At 35.4% G+C, this 24,902-nt stretch overlaps 1 protein-coding gene across 2 annotated transcripts in view; it reads right to left on the bottom strand.

The window, feature by feature from the left end:
- SH3RF1 (SH3 domain containing ring finger 1) overlaps positions 1-24,902 on the bottom strand; it is a 44,177-nt gene that overhangs the window by 5,820 nt on the left and 13,455 nt on the right. For both annotated transcript variants that reach the window (XM_026699716.2, XM_087936439.1), the window contains exons 3-10: positions 22,866-23,141; positions 21,523-21,618; positions 15,152-15,454; positions 13,533-13,643; positions 5,284-5,441; positions 3,944-4,114; positions 3,567-3,820; positions 2,531-2,886 (exon numbers count right to left, since the gene is read on the bottom strand). In XM_026699716.2, the coding sequence (XP_026555501.1) occupies positions 2,531-2,886; positions 3,567-3,820; positions 3,944-4,114; positions 5,284-5,441; positions 13,533-13,643; positions 15,152-15,454; positions 21,523-21,618; positions 22,866-23,141 (1,725 nt within the window). The remainder of the gene's footprint in view (positions 1-2,530; positions 2,887-3,566; positions 3,821-3,943; positions 4,115-5,283; positions 5,442-13,532; positions 13,644-15,151; positions 15,455-21,522; positions 21,619-22,865; positions 23,142-24,902) is intronic.

Below are 24,902 nucleotides of genomic sequence, written 5' to 3'. Positions count from 1 at the left end.
GTGCGTTCTCTGCTATAACCCCTTCAAGCTATCAGGATGACCCCAACCCTATTGGCCTTTTGCAAGCCCTGAAGTCTTGTCCAGGCGTCCCCATTTTCTGGGAATTCCATGAGAGTTAGCAATTTGGAGCTTTCAAAGAGGCACTTTCTTAATCAATTTCACTGTAAATAGCTTGTAAATAGCTTTTTAAATATTAAGAACCTTCAGAGAATAAGTTTTATTACATGGGGAAATTTTCAATGAAAGAAGTTTCCTGTAAGTTTAAGATTTGTTATTTGGAAATAAGGGTGTTTTAGAACATTAATTTAACTGATTGAGAATTGAGATTGACTGGAAATAAGATTATGAAATAATTTTTATTTAGTGCTTTATAAATGTTATAAGAATATTTCCTGCAGTTTAAAATTCTATTAAAATATATGATTTTTAATCTAAGTATAAGAAATATTTCCCTGGGAAAATATCCTAAGTTAGAAAAAAAACGATAAGAAGTAGACCTTGAAAGCTGGTTACTAGACACCACCAGAAAGAACTAAACATTATAATTAAAGAAGAGCCCCTAATAAAGGAGAAAAGTAGTTTAAATTCAAGGATATTTGGCAACAATGAACTCAGAATTTTCTGTCTAGATTACTATAAACATTGGTTCACAAAAGGAGGATAAAACTGAGAATCAGGCTGTTTTGGATGTGGATTTAAAATTTACAAGATACAAGAATAATATTTACAAAGATATTATACAGGATCTCCAATTGAAACCAGTTGATGTTTTAATGGCTAAAAGGGACACACAAATAATAAATCAGAACTTCAAGTAACTCTTTACTTGGATGACTTTGGACACTTTCTTATTTTTGATGTACAAATGAGATATCTTATTACCAATGAAAAAATTCCTTTAAAAAGATAAAGGGAGAATAACAAGAAATCTGAACCTGGGACACTACTCAAAAATAATAAACTTCAAAAATTTTAAAATGAAAACAATTTTTATAAAGATTGTTAATTCAACCAAGATTAAAATATATATGTTTTTTTTTCTAGCAGCCTTTACTGGATTTCTTTCAACCAAGACTGAATGATGAGGCCTTAAAGATTTGTTTGTAGAAAAGATACGTGAAGATTTTTTTGTACTTTAGAGAAAGTGATAACCTATAGTTTTGAGATTGAAAAAAGCATTAAATTTGCAAAGACATTTCTAAGGAAGATGTAGAGAATATGATAAGAAATTAATTTGTGATACCTTATTTGATAGGATTAAATTCTAACATTATTGTTTCTGATAGATTTTCATTGAAACTTTTCTGATTGAATGATGAGACTAACGATTTAAGATAGGAAAACCTTTTGTATTTTTAGACAAAATGATGTTACTGTATAAAGTAAATTAAAAGAATATGACATTGATTCATTTGTTTAAGATTAAAATACATACAATTACTTTTGGTAGTTCTTAATTGCTTTTTGCTGATTTAGATTTAAGGCTTTATTATTTGCTAATAGATATAAGATATACTGTATGATGAAGAGAACTTAATGAAATGTTGGAGAAGGTAACAAGTTATTAAAATTGTTTTTACATTTCTTGATGAAAAGGGAAGTTATTTATTTATATATTTTCCCTTTTACATATTTTTTTTCCACCTTTTCTTTTTTGGTATTATTTTTTAGTTTGTATGAGTCTTTTCTTTCTATTTTTAAACTTCGATGAAATTATTGAAACATTATCCTAGACTTTTCTGATTTTCTCTTCAACTGATATTATATTTGAGTATCATTTTATTATTGAAAAAGCATTTCTAGTGCACTTATCATACATATAAAATATCTCCTAAAATGTTTAAAAGTTAGTGGCATCATTGCTTCAGGGAACCAAAATGTTATATTGCATACAGAAATGGAAAAAAATATTAAAGCATGCAGTGTCTTCTTTGTTTACAACTTGGGTCAACTACAAAACCCTGAAATATATATTCCAATAATGATCAATCAACAGCCATTCTACATCTGCAGTACTTTGAAAATAAAAGGTGGCTATTAAAAGAAGCTACTGTAATCTAAGATTTTCTGATTATTGGAAAACTTAATGTAATTTTAGAAAGCAAATTTAGAAATTACAACTGAAATTACAACTGATTAGAGAACATATAATTATTATATAGGTTTACTATTAATAAATGTTGAATCTGCCACTATGTCATACCAAAGACATTGTTTCAAATGGTAATATTATACCTAATCAAAAATAGTTGAAAATAAAGGCAATTATTTTTTCTAAGATTAATAGACAAGTAATTAACAGAGAACTGTGGGAAGATTGAAGGATTCTGCAGAGGACATAAAAAGTACCTGCATGGAGCTTGACTCCTAATGATTTTGTAGATGTCCATGATATTTTTGGTAAAAATATGGAAGTATTACCATGAAGTAATTTCTCACAATTTCCCATTCAAACATTGACTAGATTTAGACCTGTTTGGGTTTTCATGGTCAACACCGAGATCATAAAGAACAAAAATAGTATGCCTACCTTTCCATCTCTCTCTGTTTTACTCAGCATAGGAGTACCTCCAGCAGTCAAGGTATTCTCTGGGGAAGCTGGAGCTCCCGTATGAACAGTCACAATTTTCCCACTTGAATCTCCATCTACCGATACAGAAGTGCTAGGAGAACTTAATGAAGAAGTTGTGCAAGCCAATGGGACATTTGCTCGGTTGATATTTACAGCTGTGATATAAGCAGCAGCATTTGGAAATTGAGGTTGTAGCTGTTGGGAGGCAACAGGATGGTGTGGAATAATTACAGCAGCAGGAATAAGGCATGCTGAATTCTGAGTTTGAATTGGTGTTACAGTGGCTGTTGGTCTTTCTTGGCTATGAATTGCAACTGTAATGACAAAGGAAACTGTAATGGCAACTGTAATGACAAAGGAAACTGTAATGGCTAATGAAAAAGAATATATTTTCAGATTGTGACATATTAGCCGTATATTTATATTCCACTCTTTTAAAACCTACAATATGTATGAAAAAACAATGTTACCCTTGAAATATAACTCAGCCAAGGTCACCAAGTAAATCTGTATATTATCTCCACAAATACTAAATACAGTTAGTCCTCAACTTATGACCACAACTGAGTCCAAAATTCATGTTGGTAAGTGAATTTTGCCCCATTTGTTACGTGAATCACTGCAGTTGTTAAATTAGTAATATGGTTGTTAAGTGAATCTGATTTCCCCATTGATTTTGCTTGTCAGAAGTTCACAAAAAAGCTCATATGACTTTGGGACACTGCAACTGTCATAAATGTGAGTCAGCTGTCAAACATCCAAATGTAAATCACATGACCACGTGGCGATGCTAAAACGATCATAAGTGTGAAAAACGGTCATAAATCTCTGTTTTCAGTGCCATTGTAACTCTGAACAGTCACTAAACAAACTATTGTAAATCAAGTACACCATATTTGCTGCACCCTCTTTCCTCTATAAATGTTAAGATTTATCAAGCTGCAGGGCATTCTTTATATGTATATTGCCTATGTCAAGAAACAAATTATTTTACCTGTTCTAACTGCATTGCGAGCTTGATTCAATGTCATTTGACTGGACATATGCATAATGATCTTGGATTGTGGACTCTTTTGTATATGTGCAGCAGAGACTGTTGGTATTGTATCAGAAGTCACTGTCACACCATTTCCCTGAAGTTTTTGCACTGTTCCTCCAGCAGTGGAAGCATTGACCATGGTCACTACTCGCCCTGTCTGGCCAGCAGTAGATACAGGTATTTTTGCTTGGGAGGCACTTGTCATTGGCCTATTAAAAATAATGTAAACATTATGCTTCTTGTTAAATAGATCATTCAGTCCCATTATATACACATTTTCAAAACATTTTATTTCTGAAATTTGTTGAAGTATAACTGATTGAACATCATACCTTGTAACTGGTGCCACATAATTTCCAGGGAATACACCAATTTTGCTGGTATGCATGGAAGTTCCTTTAAACCAGCCATCCTGACAACGTTCAAACACCAAAAACATTTCACCTTTTCTCAATTCCAGTTCATCTTCTTTTCTAGGAGTGTATGGATAAATAGCAATATACCTAGAAAAGGAATCATTCTTAATGAACTGCAAGCTAAGGAACAGAACATCAAAATATCTGTTTGCTTTATGTCTTTATTTTAATTTCAAATGTTGCAATTTGCATATTTTATAGAATCATTTCTGCTTGAAAATAAAATGTGTTGGTTTTGTTTAGCATGAAAAGTTGTTCCTCTCTATAGTCAGAGATATTTTAATCACATAAATTACTATAATCAAAAAAAAAGATATATAAAATGTTCTCTCCAAAACTGTTTATCCCTCCCAAGGGGTTTCTTAAGGTTTTACTTTTTCAAATGTCCAATAACTAGTCACAGTAAGTATAATCACTACTGCTATACTTTTTTCTAATTACACATCTCAAAAACTTGAAGAGTTACTTACTGCTGGTTATCTAACTTGCAGGCAAAAAGAAGGGCTGCCTTTACTTCAGGAGCTATTGAAGTACTTTTGGGGGTTTTTTAAAAGAGAGGCTTTTATGTATGAATGGTCTTAGACAAAACCATCTATTAATGCATGGGCAAGAAGGCATGTAGAATAATATGCAAATTTTGAGTTTGAGCCAAAATGTATTATAATTAAAAAATTGCACTTCATTGAAATTTTATATAAATTTACTAAGGATATGCCAAAATGTTTAGCATCATTTCTAATATTAACCAGCAATTTACTGTTGCTTATACTACTTCACAATTTAGTATTTTCATAGACTTCTTTAACACTTCTTTTTTTAAAGAATACAATTTACAAAACTATAGGATACTGTTGCCTGATTAGATAGCAGCACTTAAGTGACCTTGCCTGATCTTAAAAAGTTGGAGCTGATTAGTGCTTAGAAAGAGGCCACAACAAAATATATCTAGGGAATCAGAAAGCATCTTGGAAAATAATAATAATGGGAAACCACTCCCATATTTTTAATAAGAAAATTATACCAAGATATTCATGAAATCACCAAATTATATTAAAATGAAGGAAACTTTACTTAAATACTATCAGTAAGAAGTCTGAGAAGGTAATAAAAATTGCAATATATCAAAACCAAACATGTCTTGTGGCTTTTTCTTAATTAAAGACACCAAATGAAAAGTCAAACAATGTCAATTCATTACTTTGGCAATTTTTAATAATCCTTTCCATTAATTGCCAATAAATTCTAGTTTCACTTACACACTTGGTCTTGTCTGTGCTCTCAAATGTGATATTTGCTCGGTCAATGCAGATGTTGACTTCTGAATTGACCCCAAAGGCAGGCACGTAGGATTAGAGGCAATTATTGCAGCAGATAAGACAGGTGGTGGGGGTGGTGGGACAGGTGGATTAATACTCTAAAAATAAAATATTTTAAAAGTGAATTTAAATTTTAGCACCAATATTCAGATATCATATTCACTGGCATGCACAACACATATACTGTAGAACTGACCTACACCCACCAATAACCTTACTTTGCTGCATCCTGACAAGCCATACATGGATAAAGAGTTGCATTTTTTTTACCCTGAGAACAACGTATATGTTATTTTGAGACAAATGAACAAATTCAAAAGGCTAGTATGACCCTAAAGTATAAAAACTCTCATTGCCAGGTTCCAGGACTCAGAGTCTGAAGATGACTCTGAAGAAGCTGCTCCAGTTGACCCTATCAAATGCCAGTCTCAGCAGATACCAAACTAGAAATCACATGAAGCTGATAAAAAATAGGCGGCATCTGGAGCGGCCAGATGAGGATAATGTAAGGACTCCCAGCCCCTGCACCATCAAGTACTGAAAACAGCAGAGCAAAGACATTGTATGAGGCTCCAAGCCAAGCAAGGGAGTAAATCTCTTGAACAGAGACAACTGGTTGCATCTTAATTTAAGAGTCAGCCCTGACCCATCTTTAAAGAGATAACTGTGGCAATATCTTGAGAGATTATTTGGGATTCTTTTAAGCTAGTGAAAGAAACAGACAAGGTTCTCTATAGTTACGAATTGTGTCAGCTTTGGGCTGACCTATACCCCCTCTCATTTATTTGGGAAACCAGTAGAGGTACAGCTGAATCTGAATGGTGATTTATACCTCTTTGAGGAAATGATGGTATAGCATCTGTCTCCAAAGAGGCATGGTGTATTTGTTCTAAAAAGGATTTCTCTAGATCCAGCTACACTGGGCAACTTCCAACTTGTTTTCTTTTTTCTTTCTTTTTGGTGGTGGTGGTGGGAGGTTTGGAGATTAGGCTTCAGCAACAGAGGATAACAAATGAATTAGATAACCCAAATCCCTTCTAGATGAGATTCGGATCTTGGCATCAGAGTGAAATTGCACAAAATGACTTATGGTGGGATCTGGAGGAAAGTTCTTTCTGGTCATATTAAACCTCTTTGCAGTGTTTAGTAACTATGATGGCATTCTTCTGGGCCAACTGTGACAATTCAAAATACCAGTTCACAGTAGTTCTGAAACAAACAGTTCTCATCAATACTTCATTGAGAAGGGGCATTGACTTTTATACTACATCTTCATAAAGCGATTGGGGGAAATCAGTTTGAGATTGAGTATCATTAACGTTCCAGTGATAGTCAATGTATACTGCCACTCAAAGCAGGAAATATTATGGATATCCTTATTTACCATTAGAAACAGATGAATTAGATATAAAAAGGTTAACATGCATTTCAGCAAGATGGGAATGTTGTTCATAGGAGGAGAGTGACCTTTCACTTTATCCAATTCCAAGGTTATCCAATTCTGGACAGGGTTGCCATCCCCTGAAGGAGCAGGTCTGTTACTTGGGAATTATCTTGAATTCCCAGCTCCTGTTCAAGCAGTGGATGAGGGCCGATGCAAGTCAGTCAGTGTTGTTACCACAGTAATTTGTATCCTTATCATATGCTTCCCAGAGTCACCTTATTAATGAGAGGGATGGCATATAAAACAAACAAACCACCAGACTATTGTAATACATTCTACATGGAGCTATTTTTGAAGATGACTTAAAAATACAATTGACATAAAATTAAGCAGGTTGTCTCCTAATAGGGATGAAGATATTTAGTAGCACAGTTGGAGACCCCTGAATTAGGAAACTTAACACTTTTTCAGATTCAACAGAGACCAGGTTATCAGACACATGAGACCTATGCTGTGTTTCTATGACACGCCCATTTTTTGTGACTGGTCTATGAAATTCTCTGCCTCACAGGTGTCTCTGGATCTTTTCTTCTAGTAATCTAGTCGGATACGGGGGCGTTCATGTTAGAAATGTAAGTAACCTAATAGCTATTTGGGATGGAAATATATAAACCAGGATAGACATTTTAATACTGTCTCTTTAAGAGCATGCTAAAAACTGCAATTGGGTGTGGTTACTCAAACGGCCATAAGATGGAGCCAGAAACCTGGGTTGTTTAGTCTTAGTCTCAGAAGAAGTCTCAGTGAGTCTCTGTTTTCTTCTGTTGGAGTGTTTTGCCGTTCTTCTAATGGACTGTTATTCCTGGATTTGGTGTAAGTCTGATACTGTTTTTGATACCGGAATTTGTTATTGGATTATTCCTGGACTGAAAACTGACTGAATTAACCTGTGAATGACTTTGGACTGTGTTTGAACTTTGCTTAAAAGTTTCTGGAAGTAAAAACCTATATTTACTGTACAGTGTATCTGTGCGGTGTGTGTGTATTATTCAAACACCACTCTCAGATATGTCTCCCTGTATACGCTCATTCTCCTAGTGGGGAATTACCTCAACACTGGTTATGGGACCAGCCATACCAGGCTCAGATAACTGAGAGTTGTTGTGAATGCACAGTACTGTATACAGACAGCTGTTTAGTGTTTAATTGTGGGTTACTATCCTGGTAAAGATGGCACAAGACACAAGTCTATCACTGATAAACCGGTTGGATGGAACAAACTATGTTTCCTGGTCTATGAAGTTCAGTCTACTTTTGCGTAGAGAAGGTTTATGAACTGTAGTTCAAGATCCATCGGATGTAAATGCTTGGGATCCAGCTTATGAGGACGATGCCAAGAAGCTTGCTGATTTTAAACAGAAAAATGAATGAGCTCTTTGTATAATTGGACTAACACTGAGTGACCAGCAGCTAGTCCATATTCGTGGAGAAGAGTTTGCTGCTAGGTGTTGGGAGAATTTGAAGAGGATTTATGTTCATGACAGTGTAGGTGCACACATACATCTTACACGTAAACTGTTTAGAGCACATCTTCTGAAAGGTGGAGATATGTTAGCTCATTTAAACTTAATGAAAAGAACTTTTCAAGAGGTACATGAAAAAGAACTGATATTTTCAGAGCTGCATCAAGTTTACATCATTCTTTCCTCACTGGATGAAAGTTATGATGATTACGTATCTTCACTGGAAGTCCTGCCCAGAGATAAACTGACATTGACTGACATAACTGGAAGATTGTTAGAAGAAGCAAGAAGTCGGCTGGATAGGGACCAACTGAGGAAGGAACAACCACAAGAAGAGGATTTATCTTCAACTGCATATACTGTTAGGAAATGTTTTTCTTGTGGGGCTAGGGGACATACAGCTAAATTCTGTAAAAAAGGAAAACAACAGAATAGTGGTAATCACCAGAAGGCTAAGAAGAATGTTAGTTTAGCTATGTCTAGCAATTCAACTGTAAACCATGATTTGTGAGTTGTTGATTGTGGAGCATCGCAATGCATTACTAAAGATAGAAAAAGGTTTGTAAAGATGTCCACAAGTAAACAACATGTATCATTGGCAAATGGATGGAAGATTAAAGCATCTGGTCAATGTAATGCATATTGTTTTTGTATAAACGAACATTTAACTATGTTATATGTACCTAAACTGAAATTTAATTTATTATCAGTAAGGGCTTTAGTTAATCTTGGTTATGTAGTAACCTTTAGGGGAGATAAATGTATAATAGAGAAAAAGGGTAAAAGTGTTACTGCTAATTTAGAAAATGATTTATATGTAATACATGATGACCAATTGAAAATGGCTAACTCAGTTTATAACAATGTTAAGCCACATGATGAATGTAGACATTTACTGCATGGACGTCTAGGGCACATTAATTTCAAAATGCTCAAACAAACTGTTAAATTGTCAGAGGGAGTAAAACTGAAACCCTGTAGCAAGTATTTAAACTGTAATGCTTGTAGCCAAGAGAAAAGCAAGGTTACTCCTGCAAACAGACTAAATGGGTTTAAGACCAAAGAACCTTTAGAGGTTGTGTTTGCTGACATAATTGGTCCTAAAAAACCAAGTTTAGGAGGTGCCTGTTATATTTTGAGTATAATGGACCATTATTCACGATACGGTTTCTGCTATCTTATGAAAAACAAAACAGAAACATTCCAACATTTCTTTAACTGGCTAAGGTTTGCTGAGAGAAAAATGAAAAGTAAAGTAATTATGTTAGTTACTGATAATGGGACTGAGTTTGTTAACAAAAGATTCCAAACTATGTTGAAATTGGCTGGTGTTGAGCATAAACGTTCTGCACCTTACAGACCACATAATTTCTTTGTAGAACAAAGAGGGCAAACATTACAAGCCATGGCTCGCACTATGTTATCTGATTCAGGTTTACCTGAAACAATGTGGGGTGAGGCCATAATGTGTAGTAATCATGTGTTAAACAATGTAGTTAACACAACAACTGGAGAATTGCCATTCACTCGTTGGCATGGCAGAAAGCCAAATTTAAGTTACCTACACACATTTGGAGCTCCAGCATGGGTAGATAATCCCTCACAAGTAAGACTGAAAGGGCAACATAGAGCTAAGAAGTTATTTTTTGTGGGTTATGAGGCAAACCATAGATCATTTAGATTTTGGGATCAAAGCACAGCTCATGTTTATTGTAGTGCTAATGCAAAATTTCTTGAGCACGTTGGGTGGGATAAACTGGAACAGGAATCCAGCAATGATAGTAAGCCCTGTATTACCAAGACGTTCAACCCGTGTAACACGACCACCTGATAGATATGTGAATATAGTTCCAAGTTAACTATAGTAAACTAAAACTGTATCCTGCTAAGGATCAGGCTGCTTGGCAGGTAGCAATGGATAAGGAACTGGAATCATTAAAAAGACTGGAGGTATACGAAACTATTAAGTTACCACCAGGTAAATATTCCATAGGATGTAAATGGATTTATAAACTGAAGACAGGTGTGGATGGGACTGTTACCCATAAAGCCAGTTTAGTAGCACAAGGGTTCAATCAGACAGCAAATGACTCTGATGAAGTGTTTGCACCTAGTCTGAAGGCTACAACATTATGAGCAGCATTGGTGTGGGCAGCTAAGGAGAAATACATTATAAATCACTTGGATGTAGAGACGGCATAACTGCATGCACCGTTGCAACACACTATATATTTAAAGAAACCTTTAGGTCTCAAAAATGATAATACAACTGATTGCTGGAGATTGAAAAAGAGTCTTTATGGCTTAAAGCAATCAGGATATGAGTGGAACCAATGTACAGTTGTAGCTGGCATGGCTGATCCATGTTTGTTCAAAAGAGAAAGTAATGGTGTAATTTCATTGTTGCTATTATTTACTGATGACATAGCATTAATCACCAAAACTGAACAAGAATCTCACTGTTAGAACAAAAATTTAAGATAAAACAGTTAGGAGAAATCAAACAATATCTTGGTTTAAAGATAGATAAAACCAGGGGAGGATACAAAATCTCACACGCAGATAAAATTAACCAATTACTAAAAAGTTTTAAAATGGAACTTTGTAAACCGGCTAAAACACCAATGAGCCAGGAGTTTAGCTATAGTGATGTTCAAGGTCCTGTTTTTGATAAGAACATTTATCAGTCTTTGATTGGTAGTTTATCTTATCTCAGTAATTGGTCAAGGCCAGATATAGCATACAGTGTTAATTAGCGATATTTAACGCTGAGCCGACTGAAAGGCACCGGCAAGCTGCTAAACGTGTGTTAAGACATCTAAAACAAACAATGCATTATGCATTGTATTTGGAGCCAAAAGATGAATTGAATTTAACTGCATATGCTGATGCAAGTTTTGCTACAGACATAAATACATGAAAATCTACATCGGGTACAGTATTATTATTGGGAAAAGCATTGATTGGATGGAGGTCTATTAGACAGAAACATCTAAGTTTGTCAACAATGGAGGCTGAATTCTCATGTTTGTCTTTACTATGTACAGATTTAGTTTTATATAAGCAATTATTGATTGATATGGGAATTAATGTAACAGATTCAATTGTTGTTTATGAAGATAATCAATCAGCAATACAGATGGCTTCAAATATTGCTGTTAAAACAAGAACAAGACATACAGATTTAAGATATTTAAATGTGAGACAATGTGTGCAAAGTAAAATGATTAAGCTGGAATACTGTATGTCAGAAAACAATATAGCAGATCATTTTACAAAGGCCCAAGGCTCTATAAAGCATAAGGCTTGCTGTAAAGATTATGGACTTAGAATGTAAGGTTGTGTATACTGTCCTACCCAAAAGGGGAGAATGTTAGGAATGTAAGTAACCTAATAGCTATTTGGGATGGAAATATATAAACCAGGATAGACATTTTAATACTGTCTCTTTAAGAGCATGCTAAAAACTGCAATTGGGTGTGGTTACTCAAACGGCCATAAGATGGAGCCAGAAACCTGGGTTGTTTAGTCTTAGTCTCAGAAGAAGTCTCAGTAAGTCTCTGTTTTCTTCTGTTGGAGAGTTTTGCTGTTTTTCTAATGGACTGTTATTCCTGGATTTGGTATAAGTCTGATACTGAACTGTTTTTGATACCGGAATTTGTTATTGGATTATCCCTGGACTGAAAACTGACTGATTTAACCTGTGAATGACTTTGGACTGTGTTTGAACTTTGCTTAAAAGTTTCTGGAAGTAAAAACCTACATTTACTGTACAGTGTATCTGTGTGGTGTGTGTGTATTATTCAAACACCACTCTCAAATACGTCTTCCTGTATGCGCTCTTTCTCCTAATGGGGAATTACCTCAACAGTTCATACTATTCCCTCATAATAAATTTCTGTCATCTGTCAGACTACGGTTCCTAAAGCTTCAGCTCCTATTCCAACTGACCCCCAGGCTCTTCATCATTTTCACCACAAAGCCACCCTCCACACCCCATCCCAAAAGCTGTTCCAGGTGCAGGAACCTAGCTGTAGCCTCCTCTCCTTTCCTACCACTGTCTTACCTTGCACAGCGAGAAGGCAGCGCAAGTTCATCGTAGCACCAGGAGTGAGGAGGCAAGGAGGTCAAAGCAGCTCGGTGGGCACCGCGTGGTTAATCTCCTGCCTTGAAGAGCCAAAGGCACTGCACTCAATGCCAATTGAGAGCCTTAGAAGTCTCAAGCAGCTGAGTCAAAGCAGCAGCCCTGAGGGCGTGGGGTGGGAGGGAGGGGCTGAGCTTGGACAGCCTTGGACACAGCCTGCTAGCTCTGACGGAGGGAGTGAGTGAGGAGCTGCTCAAAGCAACAGAAGATCCGTGAGGGAAACCCCGCGGTCTCCACATGGAGTAGTCTTCTCCTCCTCTTCCCTCAGCCATTGATTGATCAGAAGGGCCGAGTGAGTGGTTGGAAGAGGCGACCGGACGGGAGTGGGCAGGGGCAACCAGGGGCGATTTTTATCGGTTTGGTGAACTGATTCAAATTGTGCCTACCACCTCACCCGAGGTGGGCTGAGGTGGGAGACTTTTATCCCTGTTATGTTTTGACATTGTATGCATGTGTGTGATAGCTAGTTGTTAAATTCTTGTTTTTGTCAGTCATTTTTAAAGCTCATATCCTTCCATTTTTCACTAAATGGAATACAACTGGTTAAAGGTATGCAGCATTCCAATCTAAAATAATCAATTATTTGGATCCAACATGGAAATATTTTTTATACCTGTTGGATTTGGGTATAGTCTTGTGCCTATGTAGCAATCATGCAATATAGCATGAATACTTGGCCATTACTACCACTTTCCTTAATACATAACAAGTGCTATACATGAAGTAGTAGGGTGAAGGCATATGATTTCTCAAATTTCCTTGTGTTGGAATGACCAAATATAATTTTGACACTTTATTTTTCCACCAATGAACATAATACAGTGGTGCCTTGGTACTCAACTGCTTTGAAATTCATCAAATTTGGTATTCAATGTGTTCTGAGGTGAAAATTTTGTCCCAGTACCCATCATTTGAACAAGCAAGAATTTGTCAGTGTCAGCTGCCTTGTGATTCACTACATTATTCCTTATGGGAAAAATTTGTTTAGTACTCAGTTTTGGTATTCCACCAATTAACTATGAGTACTGCAGTACCACCATAAGTACAGAAGATGTAATTTCTACAATTTAAACAGAAAGTGCCAAGTGAGATAAAATTCTGTAACTACTATTCTCTGTGAAATGATACTTATACTCACAGCAAAAGCAGCTTGGTAAGTGACTTCAGGTGGAAAGGTAAATGAATGTCCTGTTGTTACCGGACTGCTGGGTGGTGGGGTTACAATTAATCCTGTGGTACTAATGTGAACCTATTAACAGCACATACATTAAACATAATTAATGTCCAATCCAGAAAATCCATTCATTCTGTAAGTGAACGAAGTGAAATACTTTTACAACAAAATATTAGTTTTATATTTAATATAAAATATTTCTGGTCTTAAATTTATATGCATTTCATTTTTAAGCACAAATGTGCAATACAAATAAATGTTATTGTTAATATATTTTAGGTTTCTTTATGAGATTTATTAATATTATTAATACATAATAATAACAATGGTTCTTTTATCCATTTTGGTAATTTTAATGTTTGAATTTTTAATACTTAATTTTATACTGAATAAACAAACTGTGTACTAGATTGCAATGTTGACTGGGTATCACTTTCAAATAGCATTTTTAGCAAGCTTCAACAAAGTTGAAACACTGGGTTGGTCATCCGCTTTATGACTGTCATGACTTATTACTATGAGTGGGCTTCATTACAGTTTTAAGTCAAGGACTATTTGTACCCAAATGCTCCTCCAATTTTCAATTTGGGAAAGGCAAACAATCATTCCAATCTGTTTATATTTGGAAGATATTAATCACAAAATTTTAAAGTAACCAACATTATTTAAATGTCATTTACTTTAGTATTAAAACTATTTTAAACTTTAGCTAGAAAACATGTAAAAGATAACCTATTTAAACTGAGGAAAAAACCTTATGTAAAAAGCAAGAACAGCTGTGCCAAAAGTGCTTTTTCAAGAGGCAACTGGACTTTCTTGTTTTTCTTTGAAGACATTTCACTTCTTATACAAGAAGCTTCTTCAGCTCTGTCCTGATGGGTTTGTTCTCTTATTTTGTGCCATGTGTTTATGAAGCGGTTGCTTTGTTTTCCCAATGTACAACATAGGAGAACAAAACCACCAGCATTCAGCAATCCATCTGCATTTAAAAGACAAAGGCCACTCACTCTTTTGAAGATAGCAAAGTCCACATTTTGGACAGAGAGGACCACTTGTTTGAAAGAGGGGTCAAAGAGGCCATCTATGTCAAAACTGAACAGCCCTCTCTCAACGGGGGGAGGGGGGATACGACATCATCTATCTCCAGTCTACAACACAGTCTTTCTTTATTTTTTTAAAGCAAACTTTATTGATTATACAATTAAAATAAACGAACAAACACATACACAACATTAAAAAAAAAACAGTTCCAAAAAGGTTCCACACCCATTTGCTCTACTTAAGTGGCCCTGATGACATACATAAACCTCAACGACTCTCTAAAACAATGCAAACGACCAGCTGTCTGCAAGGAGTACTATAAATCCTTCCATTCACCACCATCCAGTCAGAGCTGAAGAAGCTTCTTGGATGAGAAGTGAAACATCTTCAAAAAAAAACAAGAAAGTCTAGTTGCCTCTTGAAAAAGCACCGTTGGGACATCTATGACTTGGATGACTAAGAATCATATCCCATTTATTTTGGCAATATTTTAAATTGTCATTAAAAAACTATGATATACCTTGATTTCCACTTATAATTACCTGAGAAGGTGCACTACAAGAAAGGCCTGAAAGCTCAGTTATCCGTGCTGCAGCAGTTGGATTACTGGAGCTGATGAGAACAGGAGGGCTGATTTCCACTGAATGACGATTTTGAGAAGACTGTGAAGCCTTATTGGACATGGTAAGGGAAGTAAAAGAATGGCGTTTTTTTGTGTTCTTCTTTACCTCAGTATGCTTTTGAACTGAATTGCAATGAGATGTACCAGAAGTGCCTTCTCCAGAATCTACTGTAGAAACTGATGGTTTGTCTAGTTCAATAAGTTGTTTTGCTGTTGAGTTAAACTGCAAGACAATAACCATAAGTATTAACCCTATAATTTGATTAAAAGAAAAACTGTATTAATTCCATTGTAATTACAAATAGTGCATTTTTATTTTTGTATCAATCCTGAATGTTTTGTAATTCATTATATTTAGCTGTTCTATGTATGTAAATGTTAGAGAAGAATTAGAATCTTTATTCTCTTTTTCACTGATTGTTTTATAATATTGAAAAAATCTGTAAAGTGAATTAGTGCGATCATAGTTATACCTCTAAAGTAATCTTTGTGTTTAATCATATCACAAAGTACCACCACATATTGCTTGATTTCTAAATCATAGAAAACAGGATTCAAGTTGATATGGTGTCTGCTTAAGTAATCTGTACCTCTAATCTTATGAGGTGTAGATAGATGCGGAAAAAGGCAATTTTTATCTGCAATTAAATTTAAATTTTGTTTACATTCTCAGAAAAAATTAATTAATTAATTAATTAAAGAGAAAAAATTAATGTTAGACTTCCAGAAAAAAACCACACATCAATATACAGTACATACACATCACATACATAAAAACAAAGGCTGCCAGTTATCCGTAAACGTTAACCTCTTTATTGCCAGTTATAAGGCAATAGAGGAAAACTATGGAAAGATATGGTATCAAAGCCCATTTAAACATTTTTTTTCCAAAAGTCAATCTATCACTGTAAAAATCTGAAAGAAGATATGGTAAATAATTTAAAAGCACTTAAACAAAATTTCATTGAGCAAGCAAATAAACTCGGAAGATGGTTTCTTATAGATTAAAGAAAGAGAGAGAGAAAAAGATAATTCACCAATTTCAGGATGAGAATGGAGAATTTCAACATACAATGGAAGAAAAAAAGAATTGCAGATCAATACTTTGAGGGCCTGTATAAAAATGAATAAAGGAAGAGAATATAATAAACTATTTGAAAGGGGAAGGGAGTCTACCAATAACAGAAGAAATGAGGGACAGCTTATCTAAAGAAATAACAATGATAGAACTGAAACAAGAGGTCAAAAAGCAGAAAAATAATAAAACTCCAGGCCCAGATGGTCTTCCAGGGGAAATGTATAAGATGATGGGTGAACAGATAGAAACATTAATGTTAGAATTGTACAATGAGGTACTGACAGAAGCCAAAATGCCGGATTCATGGAGGGAAGCATACATTTCACTAATACCAAGGGAGGGTACTGATAGTAGACAAATACAAAATTATAGACCAGTATCATTGCTGAACGCCAATTATACAATATTTACAATTATAATAGCAGACAGATTGAAAAGATTATTAAATGAATATATTCACCCCGACCAAAACGGATTTCTTCCATCAAGGCAAATTAGGAACAATACAAGGATAGTGTTGCATATTTTGGAATACTATGAGGCACATCCAGAGAAATAAGTGGCACTTGTTTTTCTGGATGCACAGGAGTTCGACAATCTAAATTGGCAATTTATAATGCAACAAATTAAAAATATGGATTTAGGTGATAAATTTGATAATATAATAAAGACAATATATTCCACTCAAAAGGCGAACATCTTACTAAATCAGGAGTCGCCAACATTTTGGACCTCAGGGACCACCAAACTCATATAATTTTAAATCCCAGGGACCATTAACCGGTTCTGTGGGTGTGGCCTAATTTGTGGGTGTGGCTTGGTGGTCATGTGACTGGCTGGGCATGGCTTGTATGTAAATATTATAAATATTTATATAAATATTGAATTTTTTATAAAAAAAGAGCAACTGTTACCCAAAATCAGGCAAAGCAGGCAGGCAGATTGAGTTGCTCACAGAATCAGATTCATTCAGAGATCTATCTATCTGCCATTGGCTAGCTCAGTCTGTCACATAAAATTTGCTTGCAAGCAAACTCATAAAATTTGCTAGCAAGCAAGCTCACAAAATTAACTCACAACACACCATGTATGCAAATATTGAATTTTTTATTTTAAAAAAGCCACTTTTACCCAAAATTAGACAAAGCAGGCAGGCAGATTGAGTTGCTCACAGAATCATTCAGTGATCTATCTGCCATCAGCTAGCTCAGTCTGTCACATGAACTTTGCTTGCCGTGAGTCTGCACTGAATAATAGAACCTTCAGTTCTAAGGGAGGTTCAGCTGTGCTTAAAAGAAGAGCCAAAGATCTAAAGACTAGCTAGGAAGCAAGAATCCAACCATTTCCTGCTTCCTAGCTAGTCTAAATCTCCGGGCACAGCAGAACAGCTGATGGTCAGAAAAAGGAAAAATAACAATTTAGCAGGCAAGTTTGCCGGGTAAGGAGTGAGTGGCGGGGAGGGTTCCTGCGGGCCATGTGGGTGGCGCAGCCTTGTGCTTCTGCGCAGCCTGGATTAATTGCTTTGGGGGGTGCTCTGGGAGTAAGATTTCTTTGCAGCCCACCAAAATTTTCTCACGGCCCACCGGTTGGCGACCCCGTACTAAATGGTAAAAATACGGAGACCTTCAAAATAATGAAAGGAGTGAGGCAGGGCTGCCCACTGTCCCCTCTGCTCTTCATTCTGTCGCTAGAAAGCCTATTAATATGAATTAGACAAAATATGGATATAAAAGGAACTAGAGTTAAAAAGGAGGAGTATAAACTACAGGCTTTTGCTGATGACCTGGTATTTTTTATATAAGGTCTTATAGAGAAAGGAAGCATGTTAATTATTAAATTGGAAAAATGTGGGGAAGTATCAGACCTTAAAATTAATAGACAAAAAACTAAAATGTTGACTAAGAATTTGACAGAACAGCAGAAAAAAGAATTAGAAAGAGTAATGAGCTTCAAACGACAAAGAAAATTAAGTATTTAAATATATGGTTAACTGCAAAATGTACAACAATAAAAGAAAATAATTATATGAAACTCCTACAACAAACAAAGATAGATCTGGAACTATGGAGGAAGTTACAATTATCACTATTAGGGAGAATTGTGGCGATAAAAATGACTATTTTATCTAAATTTTTGTATTGATTCCAAACAATCCCCATAAAATTAGAGAAATTTTTTTACAGAGATGAACAAAATTATGGCTAAATTCATATGGCCAGAGAAAAAACACAGAATAAAAATAAAAGCGCTGCAGGACAGTAGAAGCATAGGTGGCTTTGGACTCCAGATTGGGAGCTTTACTATAAGGCAGCAGCTTTAATTTAAATGTATCCCAACATGAATCCAGCATGCTGGAAGTGTAAAAAGACATAAGGTACTTTTTACCACATGTGGTGGTCCTGTTCAGAAGCTCAAAGGTATTGGACCAAAATAAGGCAATGGTTACAAGAAATTATTAAAGAACAAATAGAATTTGAACTGAAGTTATTTATGCTAGGAATATTTAGAAAGAAACATGAGAAAAGGATTAAATATATTTATTACACATATTAACTGCGACTAGTATATTGTACGCACAATGTTGAAAACATAACATCCCCCCTGATGAATTGGTAATTCAAAAAAATTTGGATTGTGCTGAAATGGACAAATTGACCCTAAAACTAAAAAATAAAGAAGCGTCTGAATATCATAAAATTTTGGATATATGGTATAATTGGCTGGAAACTAGGTCAATAGAAAATAAAGAACCTTAAGATAAGCAAACTATATACAAATGTATATAATTGTATAAGAATGTATATAAATGTAAATATGCATAAGAGATAAATATGTATAATACTGATGCTACAGTACTGTTTATATTATGATTAATTTAAAAAAATGTAAAAGAACAATAAAGTTTATTAAAATAAATAAATAAGATCAAATTTCTGAAAAATCAGAACTGCACAGAGAAACCATGTCTCATGTTGTTTTCATTGTGTGGGCAAGCTACTGCACAGAAAGATAAAGGTAAGCTTTTCTAACCCATAATTTGGTTGGAACTTTTGCTAAGGATGTGAATACTGTAATTTAAACTAAGGTGAAAACATTAAATCTTATTTAAAGAGCACTATTACGAACATTCATTATAGCAGGAATAACACTGGCCAAATTATCTATGTTGAAGTGAATATAATTCTAAACAATTCACTTCCTAGGAATTTAGCCAACTTCATAAATATTCTGTATTTATTATGACATGTGATTAAAAGTTTAAAATAATCTGAATACTGAAAATTACTGTGCAAACTTGTTAATATTCAAATGTTACTAGTAATCAGTTTTAGTCTTTTACTTTTTCCTGATAAAGAGGTAAGCATATATGTCTGTCATATAGATAACTGAGATTTGATTTCTTGATAAGAAGCTAAGGGCAGTTCATTGATAGAGCCTAGGTTGATCTCTGTTTCTTCAGAGAGATGCTGTTTAATTTTAATACATAATCAACCTGTATAAACTTTAGTAATCAATCTATGATTGTAATAAAGACTGTCCGTTATGGTTGCAAGTAGTGATGGCCTTTAAGTGAAATGACCTTGTTTTACAACTCCTACTCCGTTAAATGAATGTGTGGGTCACTAAACAAAGCACATGGTTCTTCAGGGATGGGAAAAGACCTGGGAAGCCTAGGCTATCCTGCCTGGGACTCCCAAGGCCTCCCTTGACATACCCATGCTCCTGGGGATCCCCATAGTTCTTGGGTCTTCTCCCCAACCACTCACTCATTGCAGAGTTACTTTTTGAAGATCTCCAGAGCTTTTTCTCAGTGCTGTACAGACCGCTTTAGGGAAGCAAAATAGAGTAGTTCAACTCTGAGTCACATGACAGCCTCCCAGAAGCTGTCTATTTCAGTGTGACACAAGGAAATGTGGGAATGCAGAAAATGGTGGCCTCTTCCGGGAGACAGCCATAAAGCCCAGATGCAAGTGGCCTGCCCTCCTTCTCCAACATAGCTTTATAAGGCCTTGGCAAGACAACACTTGGAATACTGCAATTTTTGGTCACCACAATAAAAAAAAAATGATGAGACTCTGGAAAGAATGCTATCTTGTTTTGATCTGCCTCGCTCTGAACAAAACTGAACAGAATTAGATGTGATACTGGAAGAAGTGCCTCTGCCCTGTATGGATGGAAAGATTCTCCTTAACTATTAAATATATTGTGAAAGATTGCCCACAACATGCATTCTCTGGTTCCTTAGAAGATCTGCACAAAGCAATGCCAAAGATGATCACCTGGATAGCTGAATTAGACATCCAGTTATGAGGTCACTGCCATATTCTAGTAGAAGTTTTGTACATAATTACATGGATTGCATATATGTTTACTTCTCATCTGTCATTTATTTATTTAGTGTATGGCAAATACATGGACTTATAGTATTTCAAATGTAAATGTCCAGTCCACCCTGCCATTCAAGGACAGGGTGATCCCTATGGAAGATATCAGACATTGGGCCAGTGAAAGCTCTTGATGAACATTTAGACACAATGTGATGGATATTTTGTCGAGGAGCACCAGAGTCACACTGAGGGGTAGAGACAAGACCCCACTTAAACAATGAGTCTGGCGGACACCATGTTAGGTATGGATCTTGTTCCGAGTTGTTCCCCATAATGATCTGCAAGGATCTATCATTGAGCATGTGGTTTTTAGGTGACAGAGGATTTTACAGAGGATGATGTGACTCAGTTTGACCCTTCTTCCATACGATATCAAATGCTGCAGTAAGGTCAATGAACACAGCTATAGTTTTTAAACCTCGCTGGAAACTAGCCTCAAGAAGTGCTGTTAGGCTCAGCATCTGATATCCATTGCCATGTATTTAGAGAGCCAGGAGTTCTACAAGTCTGGCTGCCATCTGTCGTTAAACTGCCAATTTTTCAATGTAGTCTGGCTGCCAATTGTTGTTAGTCATTTGGTTCACAGTACCATGCTATCCAGGGTGCACCACGAGGTGAACTAGCATCACATTCCCTCATCTGTCATGTTCATATTATACGCTAAATAAATAATGATTCAATGTGCTAAAAAAATGTGTTATTTGATTAATGTCTAGAAATTTTCTATTCATTTATGCAGCACAAAGTAAAAGAAATTTAGGATAAAGTGTGTTTGTGTGTATATTCACATTAATTCAACAATAAAGAAACTTAAGATTCTTTCACCTCAACATATGAAATAGGAAATATTCCAATTTTGTCAGCCAACATTCCTTCAGCCCAATTTTCATCTACACGGCGAATTACAGTAAGAATATCATCCTGGATGTAAAAGAAGAAAATAAAAGTTAGGAAAGTTCTAATTAAACATTTTATTTTATTTTCCTGACATTCAGACTATTGGGATTTTTAAAAAGTCAACTTTCATATTCTCAGATGAACATTTCTTACAATAGTATATTCCCATTATTAAGAATTTGAAAAGCATTCGAGGAGCTAACCAATCATCAGATAAAACAATTGCTGGGTAATAGCAACTCAGCTGCTTTTTCTTTGGCATTAGTGTACAGATCTCAGTATATCTGAATTCTATAATACGTTATAGTTGCTGTTATGAGTAGCTATAACACTTAGGTACCAACTGTTCAATGTATGTACATGCAATATTCTTAGGGATTAATGAACAAGGAAATGTCCATAATAAAGACACTAAGAAAACTTCAAACACAGAATCAGATATTCTGGCTTTTAAGACATTGCTAGCTTTCATATCTCAGCATCATTTATCATTGGTTTTACTGTATGAGGCTCCTGAGAGTATTTTGTTTAAATTATATTTGGAGGATCACAAAATAAATAAATCAGAAGCCTACCTGGCCCAACACAATATTGATTCTAAAAGGCTCATGGTATAACTATGCCTGGACCATGAAAAAAATCTAGCAAGCAAGCTAATAGTTTACCTACACAAAATATACTATACACAGCAGTGGTGGATTCTACCAGTTTCCTACCAGTTCAGTGATCCCACACTTCACGTATGTGTGCACACGCGCACAGCTTTCCAAACACCAGCTGTGGCTCTGCCACACCAATCAGTTGAGAGGATAAAGAACAGAAAAGCGCAGGGGTAGATGGGAGGGCCGATCCTGTGCTTTTCTCTTCTTTCTCCTCTCAGCTGATCGTTGGAGGGGATTTTTTTGCTACCAGTTCAGCTGATCTGGGCCGAACCAGTAGCATTGTACCACCACTGGTACACAGCAAAGGACATATTATAAATATTTATTTACATATTTCACAAAAAACATATCACAAATTCTAATTTATCTTGAATTATCAATATGCACAATAGAGTGTTAATCTTGGAAATGGAAAATGAGGTTCAAATACAATTTCTCCAAGATAATTTAAAGTTATATATTTAATTTAAAATTAATATAACTTTGATTTTCTTCAGAAAAAGTTAATAGTAAGATGAAAAATTATAACATTTGATTCATGATAATCTTGTAGGCTAACAAGTATTTCAACATTACTGAGACTATGAAAACATATCTATAAATTTTTACCTTTGAAAAGGGTAAACAATCCTTGTCAGCTTCCTTGTCCTTAACTTCAAAGTCATAAAGTGCTTTGCACTGAGGTGGAGGTTGAGGTAATGGTTTAATTATCTGGACAAAATTGGTAGGAAAAAATCCATGGATACCATTAACTTCTCCATGATACCAATTTTCATCAACTTGCCGACGTAATATGATGATGTCACCTTTGTTGAATTTAAGATCTCCAGGCTCTTTCCCCTCATAGTTATATAATGCTTTGGCACAAGGTAACTGAGGTACACCCTACAGAAACAAATCAGGTAAATTTTAGTCACAAAAATCTACCCACATTTAAACAGACAAATCAATTCATAAGGCTAAACCATAGATCCAAGAGATTTTTTAATTTTTTTTAATATACAATAAATCCATTCAACTTCAATTGTGCATCGATTAGGTACATTTTCATGTGCTTACATTTTATAATTAATACTAAACCATAGGTGATATATAGAAAGGCTTGAATAATATATATTATAGTAATTATAGTTATAATTTAGCTATCAATAGTCGTAATTTTCCCATCAACTATTTTTAAAAGAAAATAATAATAATACATGAGCATATTGTCTAAACAAATTATTTTAAAACTGAAGATGACTACCCTGGGGGGAGGGGGTAATCTAATCTGTGCATATCCCTTGGGTAAGGATCAATCATACTGGCGATTCTCAATTTACAACCAAAATTGGGATTAGAATCATTTCATTGCTAACTGAGATCTCATGTGACTGCTTCAGTCAACAAGTACAAGCTCTGCACTCCCAGTTGTGGTTAAGTGATCTCACAAGTCATTAAGTAAAAGCTAAGATAAAGAGTGAAGGTTGCCTCAGAAGGGTGGGGAAGTACCTGGGAGGTCTGGTGCAGGCCATCTCCATTCAGAAACTAAAAAATCCTTCCTGCCAGAATCTACACATAATTTTCAGCCCCTCAGCAGAGAGATACTAGTTTGCGGCCTGTTAGGGCCTCCCAACTCCCCTGAGGGCACCCTGTGGTTCTTATGTTACTATGCTGCCTCCCTGTTCAGAAGCTAAAAACCCTCCCTGCAGAATCCCCAAAGGATTTTCAGACCCTGAGCAAGGAAACACTTACAAGAAGCCTTCTCAGGGCCTCTTCCATCTCCCTAAGGTAGTCTAAGGCATGTCACTTTTTTCAACTTTCAATTTCCAACATTAGAGGTGCTCAAAAGTTGGTACACGCCTTGGGGATTGTAAAGATATTTTGGTTACTTCAATATAATTTAGATGAGCTTGATAAGTACATAAATATCATAACTTATTAACATGTTGTGTTTCATTTCACAGGTTCAGCTGTCATTCTCTTTTTGTTAAATGTTATTTGGTCTGAGAGTGTTAATACTGCTGATCTCATTTCCTGTGAGAGTGATCTGCAATGGCTTCTAAAAAAAGAACAAGACTGGAAACATTCACTCATATAAGCAGCCTAATTGGGACTGGCAGAGTCTTGTTGCCATCTAAACACCCAACACTATGAGACATTCTCAGATATGGTCTACTGTTAAGAGAACAAAGTAGTGATGATGATAGAAACTACACAACAGTCAGACTTGCAGAGACATACACAATTATTAGGCAAGTGGTATTTTGGAGGCTTACTTTTATTATTGAACAACTACAATGCTCTTGATCAATCCAAAATGTTAATAAACTTCAAACCTGAATATTTAAGAAAGTAAAAGTGAGGTTTGGCTTTCTTAGAATATCTATGTGTGCACAATTATTGGGCAACTATTAGTGTGCAGAATTATTATGCAACTAAATGAAAAATGAAAATTTGCCCAATCTCACTCATTTATTTGCATCTGTTAATGTAAGAATAATAAACTCAAAATGTACGAATAAACATTTCTGACATTTTTTAAAAAATCAGCGATCAATATAGCCACCCTTTTTTCATTAACAGCCATAAGCTGGAGTCTGTCAGTTTCTCGATCTGTTGCTGATCAACCTTTTGTGCAGGCTCTCAGACACTCAGACACTCTTC

The sequence above is a fragment of the Pseudonaja textilis genome, chromosome 6 (assembly GCF_049901715.1).
Source record: "Pseudonaja textilis isolate UNSWEBS1 chromosome 6, rPseTex1.2, whole genome shotgun sequence".
NCBI classification, from domain to species: Eukaryota; Metazoa; Chordata; class Lepidosauria; order Squamata; family Elapidae; genus Pseudonaja; species Pseudonaja textilis.
The sequence above is the reverse complement of the archived record's forward strand: the minus strand, read 5'-3'. Positions and strand labels throughout refer to the sequence as shown.